The following is a 21,636-nucleotide window of genomic DNA, read 5'->3' on the forward strand; positions in this document are numbered from 1 at the left end:
AGAGCAAAGTTTCTTCTACAAAAACACGTTTTAAAAAGTGTATACATCCTTGAAATTGCTTCAATTGTGACAAAAAATGAGCTCACGTATGTGTTACATTTTGAGGCATTTTTTATTCTGTTTTAGGCACTTGAACACAAAGCGGAACCAATATTTCCCGCTGTCCGAGTTTCCTTCCGGTGTGTTTTTGTTGTCCCACCTCAGAGGCAGCGTTGAGGCGTTCTATTATTTCAAAGATTTTATAAATTGGATGAACGGTATAAATGTTGCGGAAACAGGTAAATATTCAACTTAAAGTATTGATTTCTGCTTTGAAAATGTCACTTAACATAACGTTGGTTTACACGTGTTACTTTATTAAACGTTAACCGAGCAGCTTTCTCTTAATGCCATATTCATATTGTTATTAATGTTATCTTATACAGTAGAGCTAGAACACTTTTAATTAGCAAAGAATCCGTAATTCGTTACAAAGAGTGAAAATGAAATTGTTTGTTTTGCATAAATGTTGTGGATTTGCCCTTCATTCAATTGTTGTACTGTCTTTGCAGTTCAATAACAAAGTGATATACTAAGCCATATCCTCACATGTCCAACACTCATATTTAACTTGCATTTAAGGGTTTAAATATATCTTTGAATTGAAATTGGACTATAATGGTGCAGCCTTGCAGCAACAAAGCTGACACCAGGTCCCTCATTGCACTCTTTATATTTTGAGAGGGGGGGGGGGGGGGGGGGATTTTGGAGTTAACAGGAGCATAAAGTGCTGCTCGATTTTCTAAAAATAACGCGAGACCAATTTCTGAGGATTTTCAGACAATATTATTATCTTCCTTCCACAGTAATTTGAGGTGCACTTACAGTGAAAGTTTACTCCCATTCTCCTTAATGACTCCATAATGGCCTCATGTATGACAGTAGGGCCATAACATTATATTTAATAGAAGTTTCTTTCTGCTTGATGTGTTGTTTTTGCAAAATGTGGGTAAAGTCAGAAGTTGCATGCAAATGTTTCTGAGAAACCAGAACGATATGTGTCCTGGAGGAGGGATCTGCAGGTTCAAACCTCTCCTGACACACTTCATGCATGTGGCAAATTACATTAGTTGTGTTCTGTTCATAAGGGTATGTTTTTTACTCAAATGAATCAGATGCTTAAAGTTAGATGCGTAGTACTTTGGCATCATCTCCAGTTTCAAATGATCATCCAAAACAACAGTTTGAGTCACATGGAGGCAGAGATGGTGGTCACAGATACCATGTGACAAGATGTCAACCCTGTACACATCACAATTTAGGCTCTCGTGGCCCTCAGCTTTACTTTGTGGTTGCCAACTTGAATAGGTGTATACACAAGCAAGTGTCCTGTTTTTGTTGTAAACATGGTGAGCATTTTTACCTAATTGTGGAACCATGCGATCTGAGCACAGGACAATTCTTAAATTACAACCTTTGCTCCTTAATTGCTGAATCTCCAAACTGCCCACATGTAATCATCATTAGGGATTCAGTATGAGTTGCTGTCCTAACTCTGCCTCGCTGTCTTTCCAACAGCATAAGTAAAAACGATCTCATTAATGGCCTCACTTTGGTCGAAGATCTCTGCTGTCCTGCCTCATGATGAGGAGCAGTTTCCACTGCAGTTTGGGGACATAGTGGAGTCCAGTGTGGTGGAGATACTGAAAAGGTCCAGACGACAGCTGTACAGCGACACCATCAGCGCCAGCCGAATGCTCACTGCCAAGATTATTTTGGATTTTTCATGGGAGAAACTCAATACGGGAACATGGCGCCATGTTGACAAAGAATGGAGGCGTGTTTATTCGTACGGCTGCGTCTTCAAAGTGGCCGCCCTGTGCCGTGGTGATCCGTCAGCAGAGGATGTCCTGCAGGCTCTGAGGACTTGTGACATGGGTTTACTCATGGGTGCAGCCATCTTGGATGATATACTTCAGGTTATTGTGCGGATTCTGCAAAGTGAAGTCAGGAAGTCTACTAGAGAAGAAGAAAGTGAACTCCCTGAGGTCAAGGTCGGTGATATTTTGTCCCTTTTTCTAGGTAATAATTTATCTCATTAACACTCTCAAAAGTGGTTAAAAAAAAGGCCTAAAATGGGGATAGGAATGTTATACTTTGTTTTTAAATGCAATATTGTTTTCTTAGAATTCTTGATTGCTGAAGCACATTTACAATTACATTTAAAAACGATCAGTCATTATCATAAAATAAGATGTGGACGTCTTATGATTTAAGCAACCACCTATGCCAGTTATGCAGCCGCAGACTGAATTCTTGGTTATTCAATGTTTACAACAATTGGTAACCTTGGAGGACATTTCAAAATGAGCTTCTTTAAAGTTTTAGAGAAGTGTTTCTTTTCTTTGTCGCCCTTCATCTTGTGGCACTCCGTCAGATGTCGCTGAAGATAAAGTGCAACAAACACTCAAATGTCAGATCCTTTTGTTTGGATTCCTTTAAAATTGAGATGGAAAGCTAAGAGTAGGGTTTGGAGGATTTCTCTCAATAACATGTTTGTTTGCTTTTAAAAACACAACTCGAAATTGAATTCCATTCATGCATTCAAACAACTTTATCCATGGTCGGCTGTAGTGGAGCTTAAAGGCAGCAAATAACCACTATTTAATATCTTTTAAATCTAACTCCCTTTTGGTTAATCAATTGGTCAACTTAATGTCAGAAAGAAGAAAATGCCTTGACAGTCTCCATAAATCCATAGAGATTTCTTCATATTGTATTTTATGCTGTACCAACAGTCCAAAACCTAATGACAGTGCGCATCATCAATCTCCAGTTCTGGCTCTAATGGTTAGTAAAATGACTCATCGTTTGGCATGAACATTGACTTATTTCTTAATCTTTAAATCAATAAAGTTATTTTGTAGAGAAATATGCCAACAGAACAGGGCTGCAAAAAGTAAAATGATATTTCAGGCAGTTTAGATTTTGGACATTTTAATATGGCATAAGTGTCTTTTTACTGGTCTGCATTACAATAAAGGTATTGCATTTTATTCAGAACTTAGTTGTTCTATTAGCTGCCTTTATCTGTTTAGTAATTGTATCCACATTACTAATGATTATGAAAACATCATTGCAATATCAGAACAAAAAAAATGTAATGGTATTGGATTGTTTTTCCATCTAACCCAGCCCGTTTGGAGACGCATTGTTTTTCTTGTTATTTGCCTCTTTACAGCTCTCATTTTTAGAATAGATTAAAATACTTGACAAACACCTTGTTGCTTTGGCGTCATCAACAGAGAATAAAGGTTGAGTGCCCGCATGTTCCTGTGATCAAAGAGGAGGGGGCCATTCCCAGGTTAAAGTGTCCTTCACTGGAGAGCTTCAACACAAACTACCTGCTCCCCCTCAAACCGGTCATCTTAGAGGGGACCATCGAGCACTGGCCCGCCCTCAATCAGCACCCCTGGAGGTTTGTTGTTTGTTTTTCTGAAACGTTTGTTATTTATGGATTTAAAAAAGGCTGTTTCATTCGTCCAGATGACATCACTACATCAGTTGTTTTTCCTGGTATGAACCAATCTATCATTATTATTATCATTGAGTCAAACTCTCTACCAGGAAATAATAAAAAAATCATAGTCCCTAAAAAGGTGGCCGACAGGAAACGCGTTACAACGGCCCGCAATATATCCATTAGGAGAAACACCCTGCTGTTTCAACAACGATGTAGATTTCACGTGCAAATAAGAAGCATGTTCACTAACTTGACGAATAAGGCGCAGTGTTTACCTAAAGAGCTTCATAAACAAAGCTTGAAAATTACAAAAATCTTGCAAGAAGCTGAAAAACACAACGGAAACGGGGACACTAAAAAGTGATGCACACAAATTGGACTGGAGCACTTGTTGACGTTTAGGGATTATAAAGCTGTCACTCTCGCAGAGTTTGTCTATTACATAATTGGTGAATAAAGTGTTTTGTCAGAATATTTGAAATGACTAGGTTAGCTACGTGAGCTAGCTAGCTTACAGCAGATCTGCAGTAATATCTGAAGGAATCATGCAATAACATTGGTAAAATATAAGTATTGGCTTATTTTAAAAAGGTCATTACATGTGTATGAGCCATATTCATTTTGCATTATTTCATGTAATGTTGCCCTGTACCACTAGGGGGCTGTATTTGCTGTGTGGCTCAGCTGACCTGGGTCAGCCCAGTCAAGCCATTTAACCTAGGGAAACCCAGACACAGGTTTTTGCTGATTTGGGAAACAAACAGTTTTTCGACTGTGCCTTTGTGGTTTTGATGTGGTGAGCAATTCGGTTTGTTGTTTTGGTTACATGTATTATGAGTTAAAGTTATTGCCGCTGTATATATGATATACGAAGGAAAATAAACCTGCGACATAATTGTAACATTACTGAACTTTCCGTTTTGCTATGTTCGAGTGCACTGGGCGCACGTCTAACTTAATCCTCCGTATTATCAACCAGTACTAGACTTCGTTTAGGACTTAGTCAGTACAACATGATTAGTGCATTTTAAAGTAAACGTTCCTTTAGAAAACAACACATGGTATTGCTATAAGCATATATCAGTAGTCCTCCAGCATTGTTAAACACTACAGCCCTCCTCAGGCTCAGTGTAGACATGTAATCAGACTGATTTACACTTGTGACGCCAGCTGAGTGCACTTATCTAGAGGAGAAACCTGCACGACTCACTAAAAAAGCTCTGCCGTGTCACAAACAATTCACATCAGTTTGTTACCAGACACTACGGTGTAAGTTTCAGTCTTAATTGCCTTAAAATGTGAGAGCAACACAAACTGAATTTATGTTGGTGTACTTGTCAAAACATCCCTGATTCCTGACTCTAATGTCTGACACCGGAGGCCGATATAACTGCCTCTCCGTTTGAAGATGATCCTTCACTGTCCTCCCTCTCACTGCCGCCTCCTGACAGCTGACTACTCTCTCTGACATCTGACATACGGCTCCTGGCATCTGACTCTCAACTCTGACGGGGGAGGAGGACATCCTGAAGTGCTCCCACAACATGTTGTTGAGCTGTGCTAGAACCCTGAATGACCAGAGTTTGTGAATTATGCCGTTTTTATTTCAGTAATGTTTGCTTTTCTTCATTCCGCAAAGCATAGAATACTTGAAGTCTGTCGCTGGCTGTCGGACGGTTCCTGTCGAGGTGGGGTCCAGGTACACGGACGAGGAGTGGTCCCAGACTCTGCTCACGGTCAATGAATTTATCGACCGATACATTTTAAATAAAGTAAGTCCAGTGTCATTAACTTGCATTGTTCACATGATCAAAACAATTTCTAACTTTTAATTTGCTCTGTTGTTCAAAAACGGCTCAGGATGGAGTGAAAGGTTCCGGGTATCTCGCTCAACACCAGCTTTTTGACCAGGTATGCTTTCTTCCTTCCTGACGACATGATTATGGAAATAATAATCTATTTGTTTTGTTTACCAATAGATTATTCAGCTTTTATTTTCTGGCACACTGAACAATTGAATTCTCCTTATTTCCAACTGCCATCCTCACACCACATTGCTTTAAACAGTATTGACTTTTGTGTCCTAATTTTCACTTACAAGTCAATTCCTTTTTTTGGATTGAACTTTACAGAAAGGGCATCTTGTGCAGTTCATAGCTTCATAGAGGATTTGGTGCTGTTTCATGATTTCTTTTGCAGGAAATTCTAATTATTAAGTAAAACCTGTAACTCATATATAAATATGTTTATTATTTGTACAGAGGAACTAATTTAAAATGCTTTATTATGATCCGAAAAAGGCCGCATTTGATGCTCTCCTTTTGGATAATTAACATAAATTATTGAATTGACTTAATTATGAATGTATGATAACGTTGCTCTCATTTAAAAAAGAAATGTACATAACAAAATATAAGAAAAGGGAAATGATAAAGGATGTGTAGAAAAAGTACATTATACTACAATATCTCACAATAAATATCATCAAATATACAGTACATCAAAATATATTTTTAAATGTGTTATTTTAATATAAAATACATTAAATAAATAAATGTTTAACTTAAAATCAGATCTGTTATTATGCAGTATGTGTGAAATTCCTAATTGGTGTGAAGTCTTTAGTTTTTGACGGGTCACAGTGAGCTTTGTCCAACTCAATCTAAAACGTTTATTTTTGATTTGAAGTTTTGACGGGGTTTGTGACAAATTTGAAGAAATTCCCTCTAGGCGTTCCTGTTTCTAAGATATGAGGTTCACAGGAATGAGACGGACAGACGACCCAAAAACAAAACGCCTCCGGCCCTAGCTATTGCCCGCAGGGAGGAATAGAAAAATATTTCTGATGATACTTGCAAGAAAAACATTGGCAAATGTTGTGGTTAAAAACAACATGGTACAATTCTGTCAGTGTGAATTGAAACCCTCCCTATGTGATTCTGTTTTTGAATGTTGCATTAGATACCAGAGCTGAAGGAAGACATCCGTCCTCCTGATTACTGCTGCCTCGGTGAAGGAGACGAAGACGACATCACTGTGAACGCCTGGTTTGGCCCCGGAGGGACAGTGTCTCCTCTGCACCAAGACCCTCAGCAGAACTTCCTGGCTCAGGTGATGAACACACAATGTTTTAAACGATACGATGTGATGATCATTTATTGTCAGATCAAGTCTAGGACAAATATTAAGACAGGATACTGAAGAGAAACATGCTCAAGACCCTCCATCGTACTTTTGACTTTAGATTTGACTCTAAATTTAATTTGAGGGTTGACTAGTGCACAAAGGAGTGCTTCAGTCTAACTCAATTAAATCCAGGACCCTGTGTCTTCGTTTTGATGGTTACAATTCATGTACCCTGTTCAGATCATGGTTGGGGTCAGAGAGCATGTTGTTGGACAGCCTCAATAGGTTGTTATGGTAAGCTGATTCATGGAGTTTCTCACAGGGTTGTCCTGAAATCTTTGATCAGATTTTCATTTGTGGAGCAGTTTTGATTTCAAAGCCGTACACAAACACTGGTAGTATTGCAATACTGGAAAACAATTGAAATCACAGATGAACAAAAAACGAAAGAAGAATAAGTTTACTTGTCATGAAAGATCTAAGGCGGCGAAGAGAAAATACAAATAATTTATTTTCTCTGCCGCCGGCAAGTATGAATCCAGTTAAAGATGTGTCACATGATCGCGCTCTGTTTAAACCACGGGTTTTCCCCCTGTATCAGGTGGTGGGAAGCAAATACATTCGCCTTTATTCCCCAGAGGATAAAGACAAGCTGTACCCTCATCATTCACAGCTCCTTCACAACACCAGTCAGGTGGGATTGACAGTCCATATTTAGATAAGAAATACATGTTGGAGCCTGCTAATATATGCAGCATTTGCTTCCATCCAGGTTGATGTGGAGAATCCAGACACCGAGCGCTTCCCGGAGTTTGCCAAGGCCCCTTATCTGGAATGTGTGTTACAGCCCGGAGACGTGCTGTTCATCCCCGTCCAACACTGGCATTACGTCCGCTCCTTAGAGCTCAGCTTCTCTGTCAGCTTCTGGTGGTCATAACTGCACATCGTTAATTAAAAAAATATATATATTTGTACAATTTCACTTGTTTTCTGCTTCTGTGGAGGGAAACCAATTTGGGTGTTTTTAACTAATGCAAGGCTAATTCTGATAAATCTTAGGACTGGCACTGATCAAACAAACCTTTGATCCACAAACAATGAACACACACCACCGAATGATTAGTTTAATTGTGCCGCTGATGATTGCAAAAAAACATCCATTGTGTGGAAAGCTGGAAGCTGGAGGAAAAAAAACAAATGAGCAGTTAAAACTGTTTGTGCTCATTTCATCCTGCATATAATTACAGAGCGGTGTTAGTCATCTCATTTGATAGGGTATGTTTCTCTTTTCAAATTGGCATATTTAATTGTGTTTTCAACCTTATTCCTACAACTATTCTCAGATGTGTGATTTCCATAATTCATGGAAATGAGGCTTCAAATGTAATAACCGAGCGAGCTACAGGTACGAATATGGTGATAAACATGGCTCTGTGGTTAAACTGACAGTCAGAGGCAATTAGGCAGGTTGCAGATTAAATTAATAAATGAAATGAATTAATCCCCTGGGAAAAGACAGGCTTTGAAATTAAAACTGTCTCATTGGTTAAGCACCCTGACAGTACAACTCTTGTCAAGTATCACAAACGTATCACCTGACTATAAAGACGGCAACACTTCGTTTCACTTTTCAGACCTCTGACAAGCCCCAGTCATTATCCCGTCGGTCTGTTTCAATCAAACCCTCTAATTAGAGTCGAGCAGTATGACAGTAGTGACAACACTAAGTAGATCAGCACTGATGTACACATTTGATCTGCTTTTCAACCCAAATCCCAGTCAACTGAATCAGGGAAATGAAGGCAGCGCATGGCAGACAAACATCTGAGGAGGTGAAGAGTTGCGTGGGATTTGTCAGCCCAAGAAAATAGATTTAAATCCAATTCTTTTTTTTTTAACGAGTGAAATTTTGACTATGAACAAGGTCTAAAATGATAATGTGGCTAAAACAAACATGCATAATTTGCTGCAAATGTAAAACATAATGGGTTTAAATTGTCTCTCTATGACAGGTGACTGAAATTTGTTTTCTCTAAGTGCTTGTAAGTATGTGCTCATTCATGCATTTTAATTATGAGTAGTTAACAGGTGAATTAAGTATTTAGTCCTTTTCCTCAAGCAGCATTACTAAAATCACATTGAATAAATGGTCTTACAAACAGTGGATTCCAAATCCTACTTAGGTAAAAGAATGAAAAGCATCAACATATAATCAGGTTCCCTTTCAGAACAATATATTTATTATGTTATTGGATTATAATTGTGATTGCACTAATGTGTTCATCACATCAGAGTTGATTGTGTTAAAGGTGCAGCTTGTTTGTGCTATCTATACTGCTGGGTAACTTGTGAATTTCATATAATAAACATATCTTATCGATTTTAGTTCAAGGTAACCTATTAAAATAATGATACATATTATTGTTATAAATTTAGTATAGTATTTTCCTCTGAGATGGGGGATTAGGAGTATGAATTAGCAGGAAATGTCAAATCTCAATATTAAACATAAATACATACATAAGTAAATGAACTTTTCCGACACTGATAGTCAAAAGCGTATCTTCCACAGTGCAGCAGATAAAAAGTTCAAATTTTGGTTTATTACTTTTGAACTTTGAATTTTGAGAAACATTGTGGCAGTATAAGCACACTCTGCCTTCTTTATAAGTGTAAAACAAGGATAATATCCACCTGTATTTCCAATCCGCTCTGAAAATGTAATGGGTTCTTTTTTAGTTCATGTTACACCCTCCCACCAAGTTTCATAAAAATCTGGCCCGTAGCTTTTCAGTAATCCAACCTCCATTGCAAGGGTAATATCCAAGAACTGGAGCATTACACATTGCCTGGGTTTAGGTAATAGACTTATCCTAACCCAGTTAGTTTCCTTACGAGTTTATCTAAACCAATAATATGAACCCTGCAGAGTTTAATTCTGTAAGTAAATGCTGTATACTTCATTTAGCCCATCAGTGCTTTGTTGTCGTCAAGTGCGTGGCACAATTGACTCAGGATCACACAAAACTGCTTACTCCCATTAAAATGTAATCAATACTCAATTACCAGTGAAGTAATTTGGGACCTCTGGGCCTTATAACCCGTTCGCTTCCACCCACACCCTCTGCCCCCGCTCTTTTGATTAATGGGCTCATGGATTTTCAAATAAATCTGGCAAATCAGGATAAAAAGCGGTAGATTTATCTTGTTTTGTGGGGGAATAAACTGGATGTACATTGGTTATGTTGTGGTGAGTAAAACATCCCTTTAAATGTAGATCTGAAACACAGGCTGATTTATGGGTTATAAACAACGTAATCAATAATTATGACCTCAGTGAATATTCCTCTAAAATAATGTGTCTATGCATCGAACCAGTTGTTTTTGGCCTCGAACACCATCAGAGTTATTACAGTGTGACGAAAAATACTACATAATATAGTTCTTCCTTTTTCCTTATTGATGAAATCCCAGAAAATGAAGACAATTTTATTTATCAAGATAAACAACATTGAAAATATGCAAAATTTACGAGAAAAAAAAAGGTTAAGAACAAGGATTGTCAGGCATTAATTAGTTAATATCAAACTCAAACATGACAGGAACAATTTTACATGAATTTTACATTTCTAACATTGCTCTGAGAAATTATGAACGGCTTTTAAAGTAACTGGAATAAAATGTTTTTAACCATACTTCAATAACAAACCTGAGCTGGAAGCAACGCTAAATAAGTACAAAAGAAGGTGAGTGGTTATATTTATAATGCTACAATAACATCAACGGTGCAGGAGGAAAATAATGTTAATGAATAACGAGAATGTTGTTTAGTGTGGGGATTCATAGAACAGAGTGCAAAGGTACGATCCACGATAACCATGTAACGCGATTCAAATGTTCTAAAGGCAACTCGGTTTCTCTTGTTGCAATAACTCAAACTACTTTGACGTTATCCCAATGTTTATGACCTTTAGTGCATACTAAAAGATTGTCAGATGACTCCTGATGAAATAAAACATGAAGGATTGTTCCTCTGATGGCTGTAGTTCTTCCCACTAAAACATTTTTAAAAATCCTTGCTGATGTGGAATTGTCTTGTGTCTAATATTCCTGGAGGTTTGCTGACAGGTTCTGCACCCGCTCGACCACGAAGAAACAGAGCGTCCCGGTGAAGCCTAGGATGACCATCAGCAGGAGCTGCCACTTCAGCAGGAGGTACCCGCTGTAGAAGAACGCCACCGCTGCAAAAACAGACTGAAAGAGAATATAAGTTTTTAGGATGCTTCCGTTCAGCTGACAAAATGCATGGTTTTGGTAATTCCCTGTACGAGTTATAAAATTGAACATTAATCGTTAAAGGGGCCCTATTATGCTAATTTCAGGTTCACCGTCTGTTTGAAACCAGAGCCCAGTCTGCTCTGTTGGTTAGCTCCCCAACTCTGTTGTGATTGGTCAACCACTCAGGAAGTCAGTGGTTGATTCCTTAGCATATCACGTAAAATGTGCTGAAGTGCTATCCAATAGAAATGCGAATTTTACATAGTGATGTCATTATGTTACTGAAGTAAACAAAGGAGTCCAATGGAGGCGTTTCAGTCAGGGGGGGAGTCTAGGGGAGAAACTCTCTCTTGAGGGATTTTTGCCTTTATAGACCATTTACATGCACCAAAACCTATACACAACAGGAAAGGGAAAACCCCAAAAAGCATTATAGGGCCCCTTTAAGTGCAATCAAATACAACAATATATTACATTAAGAAATTAGTATTTGTTCTCATTTCAAATGTACTGCTGTTTTAATGTTTTTAAAAAGGGTTAAAAAAATAAATAATAATACTACTGTATATGTAATAGTTTTTTTAAGTATTAAAAGAAAAAGCACACTACTTTTTGCAAGGTTTGATCATTATTGGCAAAACTATGGTGGGCCGTCCTAAAAGCAAGAAATGTTAACTATATTTCCCCCAGTGTTGGATCAGATTCCGTTTTAGAAAGCCTTGATTTACAGAGCAGATATGTATGCGCTAAGAGTAAAAAACTGCATTTTAATTGGAGTTAATTTCAAATTCCATTCCTAAGGTTTATTTCTTGTTAGAGACCAATGTTGCAGCAAAGACAAAGGGAGGATTAGGAGGCGTGTGTAGGGCTTGTTCTTTCCCTTTTTTAATGGGACTCCAGGTGAATGTATTTTATACTTGACAAAACAACATTTTAACCCAGCTTTGCTCGGCTCTGCTAACAAATCCTGGGAATTGGCAACTCGGGATTACCTGGATGAATTTGAAGATGGCAAAAGCAGGCGCGCTCTGCTCAGCATAAACACAGCCTAATATGCTGTAGAGCTGCGTGTTGAAGCAACTGTCCCCGAGTCCGAGCAGGAAGCTGCACAGCAGGGCGATGGAGACGCTGAGAGAGAAAATATAGTTCTTAATAAAGAGTCCTAAAGAGGATTGTAACTGGCCTTGCTGGCGTTCATTTTTCTTTGTTGTTAAAGGGTTTGTTAGGGACTGTTGGAAGAGTGCTTGAAAAGGGTATTTATTCATAGTCAGTGTATTTGATACAGTATATGATAGCTAACAAAAAAGAGGACCAGCACGGGAGCAAAGCAATGGTCTGCTGTGGACGTGGGCAGCAGCAAAACTACTTTTAGCCACCTTAAAAAAGACTCATCTAAAAAAAATCAATATCAGTCTAAGTGTTGGCTTTATTTAGACTGCTTTAAACCGCCACCAGACAGCCATTTTTCAACTCAAGAACTAAAGCTTTTATCTATATTGAAGAAAACTGTCTTTTTTCCCCACAATCTAGTTTGTTTTTTGTCTTTATGTGACTCAGGTTAGTTTCAATTTACAAGTCGCATAATAAGATAGACTAGCTAACCTATTGAAGCGTTGCTGGTAGTTTTGGGCTTTATGACTTTAAGGTAAAGCAGTGAAAATATATATTAATTATAGCATAAAGTAAATAGCATAGCATTTGGTGGCTTTGTCTCTTAAGTGGCTAAAACACATTTAGCATCTTCTCCCCTTCCACAGCAGTACATTTGCTTACTTGTTAATACTTATTTGTGCTTCCCAGATTTTCTACTTTTTTAATACACTGACTAAGGATAAGTACCTCATAAAACCCCATTACAAACGATCCAAAACTGTTGGGGAAGTCACTTGCCTGGGAGCTAAATATGGTTTACTTTGAGTGCTGGTATAAAAGACGACAGGGGCGTCATCTGGGATGTTGAGGAAGATCAAATAGATGGCAACGAAATGGACGACCATTCCCAGAAACACCACGGAGGTCCGTCTGAAGCGGTTGTTTTTACACAACAATCCAAACAAGCCTCCACCTGATGAGAGGGAACACATTTATGAATTCAGACACCATGAGTGACTCTTTAATCACTGAAAGAGCTGCGGTCATGTTAACTTACCCACAATTTCACCAATGCCTACCACAATGCCAGAGATCCCAATCAAGCCTTTAGCGGCTTCCCCAAATTGTGCTGTCGCCCCGATACACGTCCCATACACTCCGCTGTAGAAAGATAGCTCCAGGCCTGCAGAACAAGAAGCGCACGCTGTAGCTGCGAGCCTTCACTGGAGGTTTAGATACTTAATGCTAATACTTAGGGCATTTATCATGAGACTTACCGCTGTATGCCATGCAGGGACTCAGGAGCAGAATAGTCTTAGTCTTCAGAAGTTGCAGCATGGTTTCTGAGCAGCGGGAGACACAATACACTGATTTGAGTTGCTAATAAAGACATATTATATACCTTTTTCACATGTGGATTGAGAAGAAAAGTAGACGGTAAGCCCCATTACACTCTGAAAATTTGGTTTAACACAGATAATAGTCTCAATAGGCTAAAAAACCACATCTAAATGCAAGTTGAAAACACCCAAGGGAGAATTTCAACAGGCCATTGGGTAAATCAAATTTTTTTAAAGAAGAAATCCCACTGAGTTTGTTTTTATTTATATATATGCCTGGATGCCCTCTTTTGACATGAATCAGTGCGCATCTTCGATAAGCCTGATGCCTCTGAGGCAGATGTTCACAAGTCTACACGCACAAAAGATAAGGCAAGACAAAGAGCAATCTGATCATCCAAACCACTTGAGGCTGCACTGAAGGCGGGAGCAAGTGCAGCACAGTTTAAAGTTGACAAACAGAGATAGAATCTGAAAGAATGCAGTTTGGGTGTACACTCTAATGCTAGAAGATGTTTATCCTCACAAAAGAAGTTTTCACTTGAAAGGAAAATAAAAGGGCCTGTTAGTTTCAGAACAAGAGTAGCGAAGGGTGTAAAACTAGAGGCTGCCTGCAGTGGGTTAAGAACGGAAATTAACAAGTATTTCTGTTACAGCCATGAAATACTACGCTGAAATTCACTATCTCAACAATATTGTATATGGAAATTCAATGTTCCCAGGTGGTGAAGACTTAAAGGGGCCCTATTACTTGGTTGGAATTTCCTTTCCTGTGGTGTGTTATAAAGGTTTTGGTGCATGTAAACGGTGTGCAAAGCTAAAATCCTGAAGTTCCCTCCAGATTGGCAGAATGAGACACAAAAAGCAGGTAAACATGTCACAGTAGAGGCACAAAATATAAATATAATACAGCATAATAGGGCCCCTTTAATTATTTTGTCACTATTCCAACACAATAAATATGGAATGAAAATGATTAATTTTGGGAACTTTTTAATGCATGTAGTTGATTGTGTATCCAAATAAACACTAGGAAAAGTGTATATAGGAAACTATAACTTACTGAATTCCAATTTGGCATCCTGCACGGCAGAGTTGGCTCTGTGCTTATACCTAAAAAATAAAAATTGCATACATTTGAACTTTGACCAAGGTGTGACGTGATGTGATTAACAAATGAAAAGCACTTTAGTTGCGTAATGATCCAAAAATATTCCTGGAAATTCCAAATGACTGCTAAGGAAATGATGCACACACACACACACACACACACACACACACACACACACACACACACACACACACACACACACACACACACACTCTGCTTATAATCAATAATCAAAAACCTGCATCCAGAAATGAAAACTTTAACTGTTTCCTAACACAAACTGCTTCCACAAGACAGACATAAAGATAAAATCAGCTAATCTTAGTGTCACGTGTTGCTGATTTTCTAAATTGTCCTGCACATGCCCTTGCATACAGGCTTCTTTTGGCCATTAACTTCCCCATGACTTTCAGTGTCCAGTTAAACTTTTCACATATTATTTCAACTCATATTTTAAGTCGAACCTTGTCCAGACTCAAGCGATAAATAATAAAATAATCTTGAAAGCTGTGCCTGGAGAATCTGGACTCTCTCAAACAGGAAGTATCTGTCCCTGCTGCCCCACATCTGCCTGATTGCACCCTACATAAAGTGCGATGCTTAGGCTCTGCTCTGTCAAAATTGAAATGATCTGCAGGATAACGGACTGACATTTTTGTGAAGGACAAGAGTGATTTAAAAATGCTGCAGAACTGCATTGGAAAGTCCTCTTGAAAACCCTTGCAAAATTGAATGTGGGTTATTTAAAAATATAATTTTAAGGTGGTATAATTATAGTTAAACATGGTCAACTGAATAAAAGGTGAATTAACTTCTTTGTCATTTTATATGCTGCATAAAACACAGTGGACTATTGTTCATCACTTGAGGTTTGTACCCCTTTGTCCTTTTTCACGAGTGGTACTGAGATTTTTTATATATTCTGAGTGATTTGGAGTGAAAAAGGTGTAATTATCTAAAGGATATTCAGTTACATCATGCGAGTTGAGAGCAGCGACTGCCCTTCCTCTTCAGAGAGCAGCTCCTCTGCATTATGGCTCTTCCTCAGCACCAGGAAGCTGAGTGTGCCGAGCACCGAGGTGACCAGCAGGGACAGGAAAATGTTTTTCCTGCTGCCGTCTGAGAGAGGAAGATTAAAACAAAGCGTTTAATTAAAACACACAAGATATACTAACAACATTAAGCTCTGAGCATATTCAGAATAACATACACCCATTTATAATCCTCTTGGTATTTGCTTTCATCATCATACTGGATATTACTATTATAGTCACAGACAGTACTTACTCAAGTTTTAACCTACCTGATATCTCTGTTTTCCCATTCCAGTCAAAATAAATGTAGAGATTGCCAAACAGCATGCTGTAAAGAAGATAAAATATGTACATGAGTAAATAACAGACGTCGTAGAAGTAGCACAAAAAGTTTCCATTTGATTCAAGAGATTATTTTCTCGAGCACTTTAAAAGGGCCCTATTAAGCACATTTTAGCCGTTGCAGACCATTTACATGCACAAAAAACTGCATTATGCACAGGAAAGGGAAAACCTCAAAATGCATAGAAGGGCCTCTTTAAGGCTGAAGACCATGTGATATGTTTGAATATCCAGCTACAGTACATGCCACATATGGGGCGAAGCTATCAGGCAGTCAACTCGAGCACCAATGATACATTCGCACATAAAGCCCCTCGCCACACTCACAACCAATCAAACACAATCTTCTAAATCTGGCGCTCTATTTAAGCTGTCAGATATGCCTGCCTCTGCCTCGCTAATGCTGCTACTGCTGTTTCCACGCTGCTAATGTGTTCACCTCACTGCTGTTGCTGCTGCTGTTGCTGCTGCTGTTGCTGCTGCTGTTGCAGCGCTGTCTGACTGAACTACAGCTAAAAAATGACAAAGAAATAATGTTTAAAAGTGATGCCCTTTGTGCAATTTGTTGTATATCAAACCTCTATGGTAAGAGGTAGTTTTGATATCACATTCAAGTATTGGCATTATGACAATCAGTCTAATTAAAAGAAACACAGGCTTATATTGTCAGTTCTAAATTGTTATTTGAGAAATCTTGCTTGACGGACAAAAAAGCCAACAAGGAGAACTGAAACTCTGACTTCCTGAAAAAGAAAGGGGTATTCCATGTTTGAGTATGATTCTGCAGGGGTTTTTTACAGCATTTTTTAAATTACATAACACCTTCATAAAACTATGTAGATGAGCAATTAGTCCATCCCAAAGCCTCTGCAAGCACTAACAGGATTTTTTCACAATACAATAACAGTAAGTGTATTCTGCAAGCAGTTGATAACTGATTGATGAGTTTACTGTGGCAGGGATCATCACTGCCGAGCCAGATTAGCAGTAACCTACTGTGAGCTTTGGAGCAGGTGACAGCCAATGTAATTATTAGACTAATTCAATTTGCATATTTAAACAAATACATGTTAGTTGGTCAAGCCAGTGTGCAAGAGCAATGGGCTGAATACAAGAGATGAACAGGCCAACACTCTAACCTGCAGAACTCTGTTTAAAGAGCTTTGGGTGTTTTATTTTTATTTTTAAAATAAGGTGTACAGTAAGATCCTGTATGGCTACAAATACAGGCCTGTACCTCTGCCTTTGATCAACTGGAATAGTTGCATCAAACAAAACTGAGAAATAAATCAAGGTGTTTTCTGGACAAAAAATAATAATGCAACCTACTTTATTGGCAAATGTGGGTTGGTTTAGGAAACAAATAAGCAGGAGGATTTTGAGAATCACAAATTTAAAAAATGAAGGTAGTTTCTCTACCTCACTGCCTAAAATGTGTAGTCCTTTGTTTAGTTCTTTAACCCAGGGACATCACTATGTAACATTCACGCTTCTATTGGCTACCACTCTAACCCAATTTACGTGATAGGCTAAGGGGCAGGACATCTCTAAGAGGTTGAGGAATCACAACAGAACAGAACAGCTAACCAATCAACAACAATTAAAGCATTTTTGAGCATTAAAGCTTCTAAACATGTCACAGTAGAGGCACAAAATACAAATATCAACCTGAAAATGAGCATAATAGGGCCCCTTTAAAATATATCACGTGTATCAGTGGATACACTGAAAGATTGGAGTGTATTTGTGTCAGTATCTGCATACCTGCACTGTAAGAGAGCCCAAAACACTGCTGTGTTCCTGTTGATGGTGGAGGCCTCGGAGTTCTCCACCAGAAAGTGTCCTTGAGCCGTCCACAGCACTATAGGAAAGAGAGTGAGAGAGGTCATTTCAGACGGAAAAATGTAACCAGTCAGTTAATTGCCCACCCGATGTGACGAATTATATTTCTGTGTTGGTAAGTAATGCCTCACAGTAGCCCTGGGACATGATATAAATTCATAACACTGCACTGATTAGAAACAGCCCCGAATCATTTTTCTTCATTTTTCCAGTAAATGCTCAGCAGAGGGCTGCTTTCTCAGTATTTTCATTAATATCTGTGAGCAAGCTCAAAGTGCTGCATAATATTTACAGAAACAGCTCCTAACCCACTTAAGGTCTAATTTGGGAAAGACTGTTTATGCGCATCTCCCCATCCCAGTCCTGATAATCCCTGTGTGCATGAACAAACACTATTTGAAACACAGAAAATAGAATTGAATAGGCTGAAAACCAACAAAAAACAGGTGTAGTATTAATGTTTACATATTTTTACATGGGATCTGATCCTATATGTGCCCAAACCAAAAAAAGTAAACCTGAAATAAAAAAATAAATAAATAAATGCATTCAAATAAACTGAAAGATAAAGCAAATACAATTAGTTGACTTATATTGTTGATACAGTATATGTCTCTGTCTTATGTGGTTGTCTTTGGATTTCACCTCAGCTCTGTGGAGTATTAATGAACATTTTTCATTATTTTCTGGTATTTTATACATAAAATGATTAATTGAAAAAAGCAATCATCAGTAGAATGAATAATTCAAATGCAAAAGACAAACATCCTCCAGACACCCTGGTATATTGATAGACCGATATTAACACCCATATTCATTTTTATTTCTTGACATTATAACTTAGGTTTCAGTTGTGCATTGTAAGGTATGGAATGATTAAAAATTTATAAATCTCCAGACAATAAAAATAATTGTTTTAATTGAATTTCTCAAATAGTCTTTGAACGTTTACCTATCACCATTATAAGTTATCAACTGCATGCTGGTGCAAAGATTTTAAAAAGTAACAGTCATACTTTTGACATCATTGTAAACAAATAATACATTTCCTATCTGGTAGGGGAACTTACTGGCTGCTCCTATGCCGATCAGCACAGAGGTCAAATAGAAGGACCATGTTGAAGGGATGATGAACACAGCAATGTACCCACTGCAGAGAAGGCATGCAGAACAGCAATGAGCAACAGGTTTCAGCATCTTTGCAACACTGTGTATGCAATTACAATAAGAATACTTACCTGTAAAGTAGGCCACTCAGAAACATAGTACATTTTGGTCCAATTACAGCAACAACTGTTGGTGCAAGTAAATTGGCGAACGAAAAGACTCCATAGATGATTCCAAGACTGCGGGGGAGGAAAAGACAGTTATTATATAAGATTTACAATGTGCTTGTTAATGAAAATGTTTTTTTTTTTAATGCTGTTTTCCATGCTAAATTACTTATTTGTACATTTCTGTTACACAAGTTGTAAAGTAGTGATTTTGCATGATTTTTGTGGTGAATCTCAGTTTTCCAGATCTATTGTTAATTACACTAATCGATTAGTCGATTCAAATAATTTATTAAGGTCCTACCTGTGGTACCCACTCCCAGTGAATGTGTTGTTTTGCAGGCTTTTCACTACAGTTTGCTATACAAAAATAAAAAACACAGGGTTAGATTGGATAAAATAGGCCATAATTAGGTCATTAAGTCGCCTTTCCGGTTTGATAATTTCACTGACCATTGATAGAAATTAGAAACACGTGGTGCGCCTGAAAAACAGCGTTTGCACCTTAATGCGAATTATAAAACATCTGCCGTTGTAGCTACTACTAAAAGCTGTAATAACACATTTTGCGAACGAAAAAAACAGGCATCAAAGTCATGTTATTGTTTTTAAAATATCCAAACACAAGCAATACAATATATTTTTTTCTGTATACTGCGATACTTTTCTAAAATTAAGTTATTTTCCAGTTTTGTATGTGCTTTATAGATTAGAAGGACAGGAAATCTGTTCCATTCATTAACATAACATCTCAGGTCAGTGTCTGCTGCAGGGTTTTCTGAAAAGTAGATGCAACAAAAACACTTACGATATATAAAATAAAATAAAATGAAAGGTTTAGATCTGTAAAAACTCAGCAATAAAGTTTGACTTACTTCAACATTCCCACAGGTGGTGAAGGCGGTAAAAATGAATAGAAATCCCAACCCCAAAATCACAACGTTGAAAGTCCTTCTGTCTGCCATGGTGTTCTCTTACTCCTCCTAGTAATACATTTTCAACTTATTGCCGCTTCCACTGTTATAACGTGTCCTCAATTACACTAGGAAAGACTCCCATACGGATTCATCAAGGATAAATTAATGTCAACAAAGGCACGCGACAAAAGCTGACTTTCATAACGCTTTAGTGAAAGTTTAATGCGCGAAAGGTAAGAAAAAAGGCAAAGTTTAGCTGGGTGTAGGGACACAGGCGGCAACAGAGCAGCACTGTTATACAGCCACTTCCCCTTCTATCATGCTAAGTACGCATGACAACTTGTGACTTCAATTACATGAGATTTTTGGCTGTCTTCCTTGTTCCTCTCCGGCTTCGTCATGTTTTATTTTTCCTCACTTTCTCCTGTTTCTTCTTCTTCTCTTGCTGCACTTTGTGGTCATTTACACTCATTTAGCTTTGCTGCCTTCCAGAGGAAACCAGGAGGAATATTCTCCCATGGAAAGCAGAACAGTTAAACAATGAAGATATTTGAGCTTTAACTGTTACTGTTAATTGAAAAAAATGTATACAATCACTTAATAAGCATAATTTTGAGGATGTTGTACTTTGTACTTTTGGTCCTTCCTCTCCAGACACAACAACATTAGCCGCTCATTTAGTACAATACTGTGCTCATCAGGCCGATATACCTCTGTATATTTCAAATAATAAATCATTCACAATTACATATTTTAAAAAAGTGTTAATTCCAGCAGCTTTCCCCTGGTGTTGCTTTATTGATAGCCATTGAAATAGTACTTAAGGTGAGAGCCCCAATAAGGTCTTCATCCACACACAATTCCTCATTTAACAATGGGGTTGTCTCCTTGCAAACTTAAATGTATTATACCCCCTTGCACACACTATCTTACATTTAAGAGCTTTATTTATTAGGCCAAATTGTTGATATAAATTGGAAACAACGTGGGGGACCAAGTAAGAAGTAAGACGTTGAGAAACAGTTTTGTCATCTTACCTCAAGGGATCACTGCATATGGCCTATATAGCCCTTTTTTATCCAGTATAAAGCCCTGTATAATCTTTCATTTACCCCAAATTCAAAAAGACTATAAGCTTTTGATCTTGTCAAAAGCATTCTGAAAGTCAATAGAACTTTCTTTTGTTTTGCTCATTCTATTTTTCGTATTATAACCAACCAACCTTGACACATCCAAATAAAGTAAAGTTAGAGTCAAGACCGAGTACAGAGCAAATTAAGGCCCTATAGATCCAATCCAATGCTCATCCTCTGGTCTTCGGCATATCCGCATGCACAGTTTTGACCACAGTTCCTTTTTGTCAATGCGGCTCAAATCACAACTAATTTGTGATGAGTCCAAAAATACATAAAAAGTAGACCCTCTTCATGGGTTTTCTTTTTTTCTAATTGTAAATAGTTATTTTAATGTAGCAAGAGGATAAGAGGTCAGGTAGTAAAGCCATGCAGACTTTTTTCCAGAAGTTATTGTGTTACTGTCGAAGGGGTTACATAATGTTGAGCCTCAGTTTAAATTTGATTTTTTTACACAGCGATCTGGTAGTCTAAATCTTTCTCAATTAGCTCCATACCGTTTGCAAACTCAATTAATTGATTTGGAGCTGAGAGTTGGAAAGAGTCACGAGTTTGTATGCAGTCGTGTAACATGTTCACCACAGCTCACAGATGCATGATTATTATACAGGGAGCATATATGTCCATTAGCTATTCATAACCGAT

General features: G+C 37.9%; 2 protein-coding genes across 3 annotated transcripts; one reads left to right on the forward strand and one right to left on the reverse strand.

The window, feature by feature from the left end:
• Positions 1 to 183: 183 nt before the first annotated feature.
• kdm8 (lysine (K)-specific demethylase 8) lies at positions 184 to 11,437 on the forward strand. Of its 2 annotated transcripts, none has more exons than XM_063904389.1 (8): positions 184 to 278; positions 1,558 to 2,033; positions 3,285 to 3,457; positions 5,142 to 5,274; positions 5,357 to 5,413; positions 6,464 to 6,613; positions 7,230 to 7,322; positions 7,401 to 11,437. In XM_063904389.1, exons 2-8 carry the CDS (start codon positions 1,581 to 1,583, stop codon positions 7,563 to 7,565), a joined length of 1,224 nt encoding a protein of 407 aa, XP_063760459.1. In that variant the 5' UTR covers positions 184 to 278; positions 1,558 to 1,580; the 3' UTR covers positions 7,566 to 11,437. The 2 variants fall into 2 exon arrangements, with proteins under 2 accessions (XP_063760459.1, XP_063760460.1); XM_063904390.1 differs by having other exon boundaries at positions 5,363 to 5,413.
• On the reverse strand, positions 10,102 to 20,282 carry LOC134878378 (UNC93-like protein MFSD11). The gene is made up of 13 exons (XM_063904388.1): positions 19,817 to 20,282; positions 19,246 to 19,301; positions 18,906 to 19,013; positions 18,738 to 18,817; positions 17,590 to 17,686; positions 15,753 to 15,811; positions 15,424 to 15,568; positions 14,402 to 14,451; positions 13,276 to 13,341; positions 13,056 to 13,181; positions 12,797 to 12,971; positions 11,899 to 12,034; positions 10,102 to 10,882 (listed from the first exon to the last, which is right to left on the reverse strand). The coding sequence occupies exons 1-13, from the start codon at positions 19,904 to 19,906 to the stop codon at positions 10,730 to 10,732; spliced, it is 1,341 nt and encodes a 446-aa protein (XP_063760458.1). The 5' UTR covers positions 19,907 to 20,282; the 3' UTR covers positions 10,102 to 10,729.
• Positions 20,283 to 21,636: the final 1,354 nt, after the last annotated feature.

Source organism: Eleginops maclovinus, chromosome 16 (assembly GCF_036324505.1).
Source record: "Eleginops maclovinus isolate JMC-PN-2008 ecotype Puerto Natales chromosome 16, JC_Emac_rtc_rv5, whole genome shotgun sequence".
Lineage (NCBI taxonomy): Eukaryota > Metazoa > Chordata > Actinopteri > Perciformes > Eleginopidae > Eleginops > Eleginops maclovinus.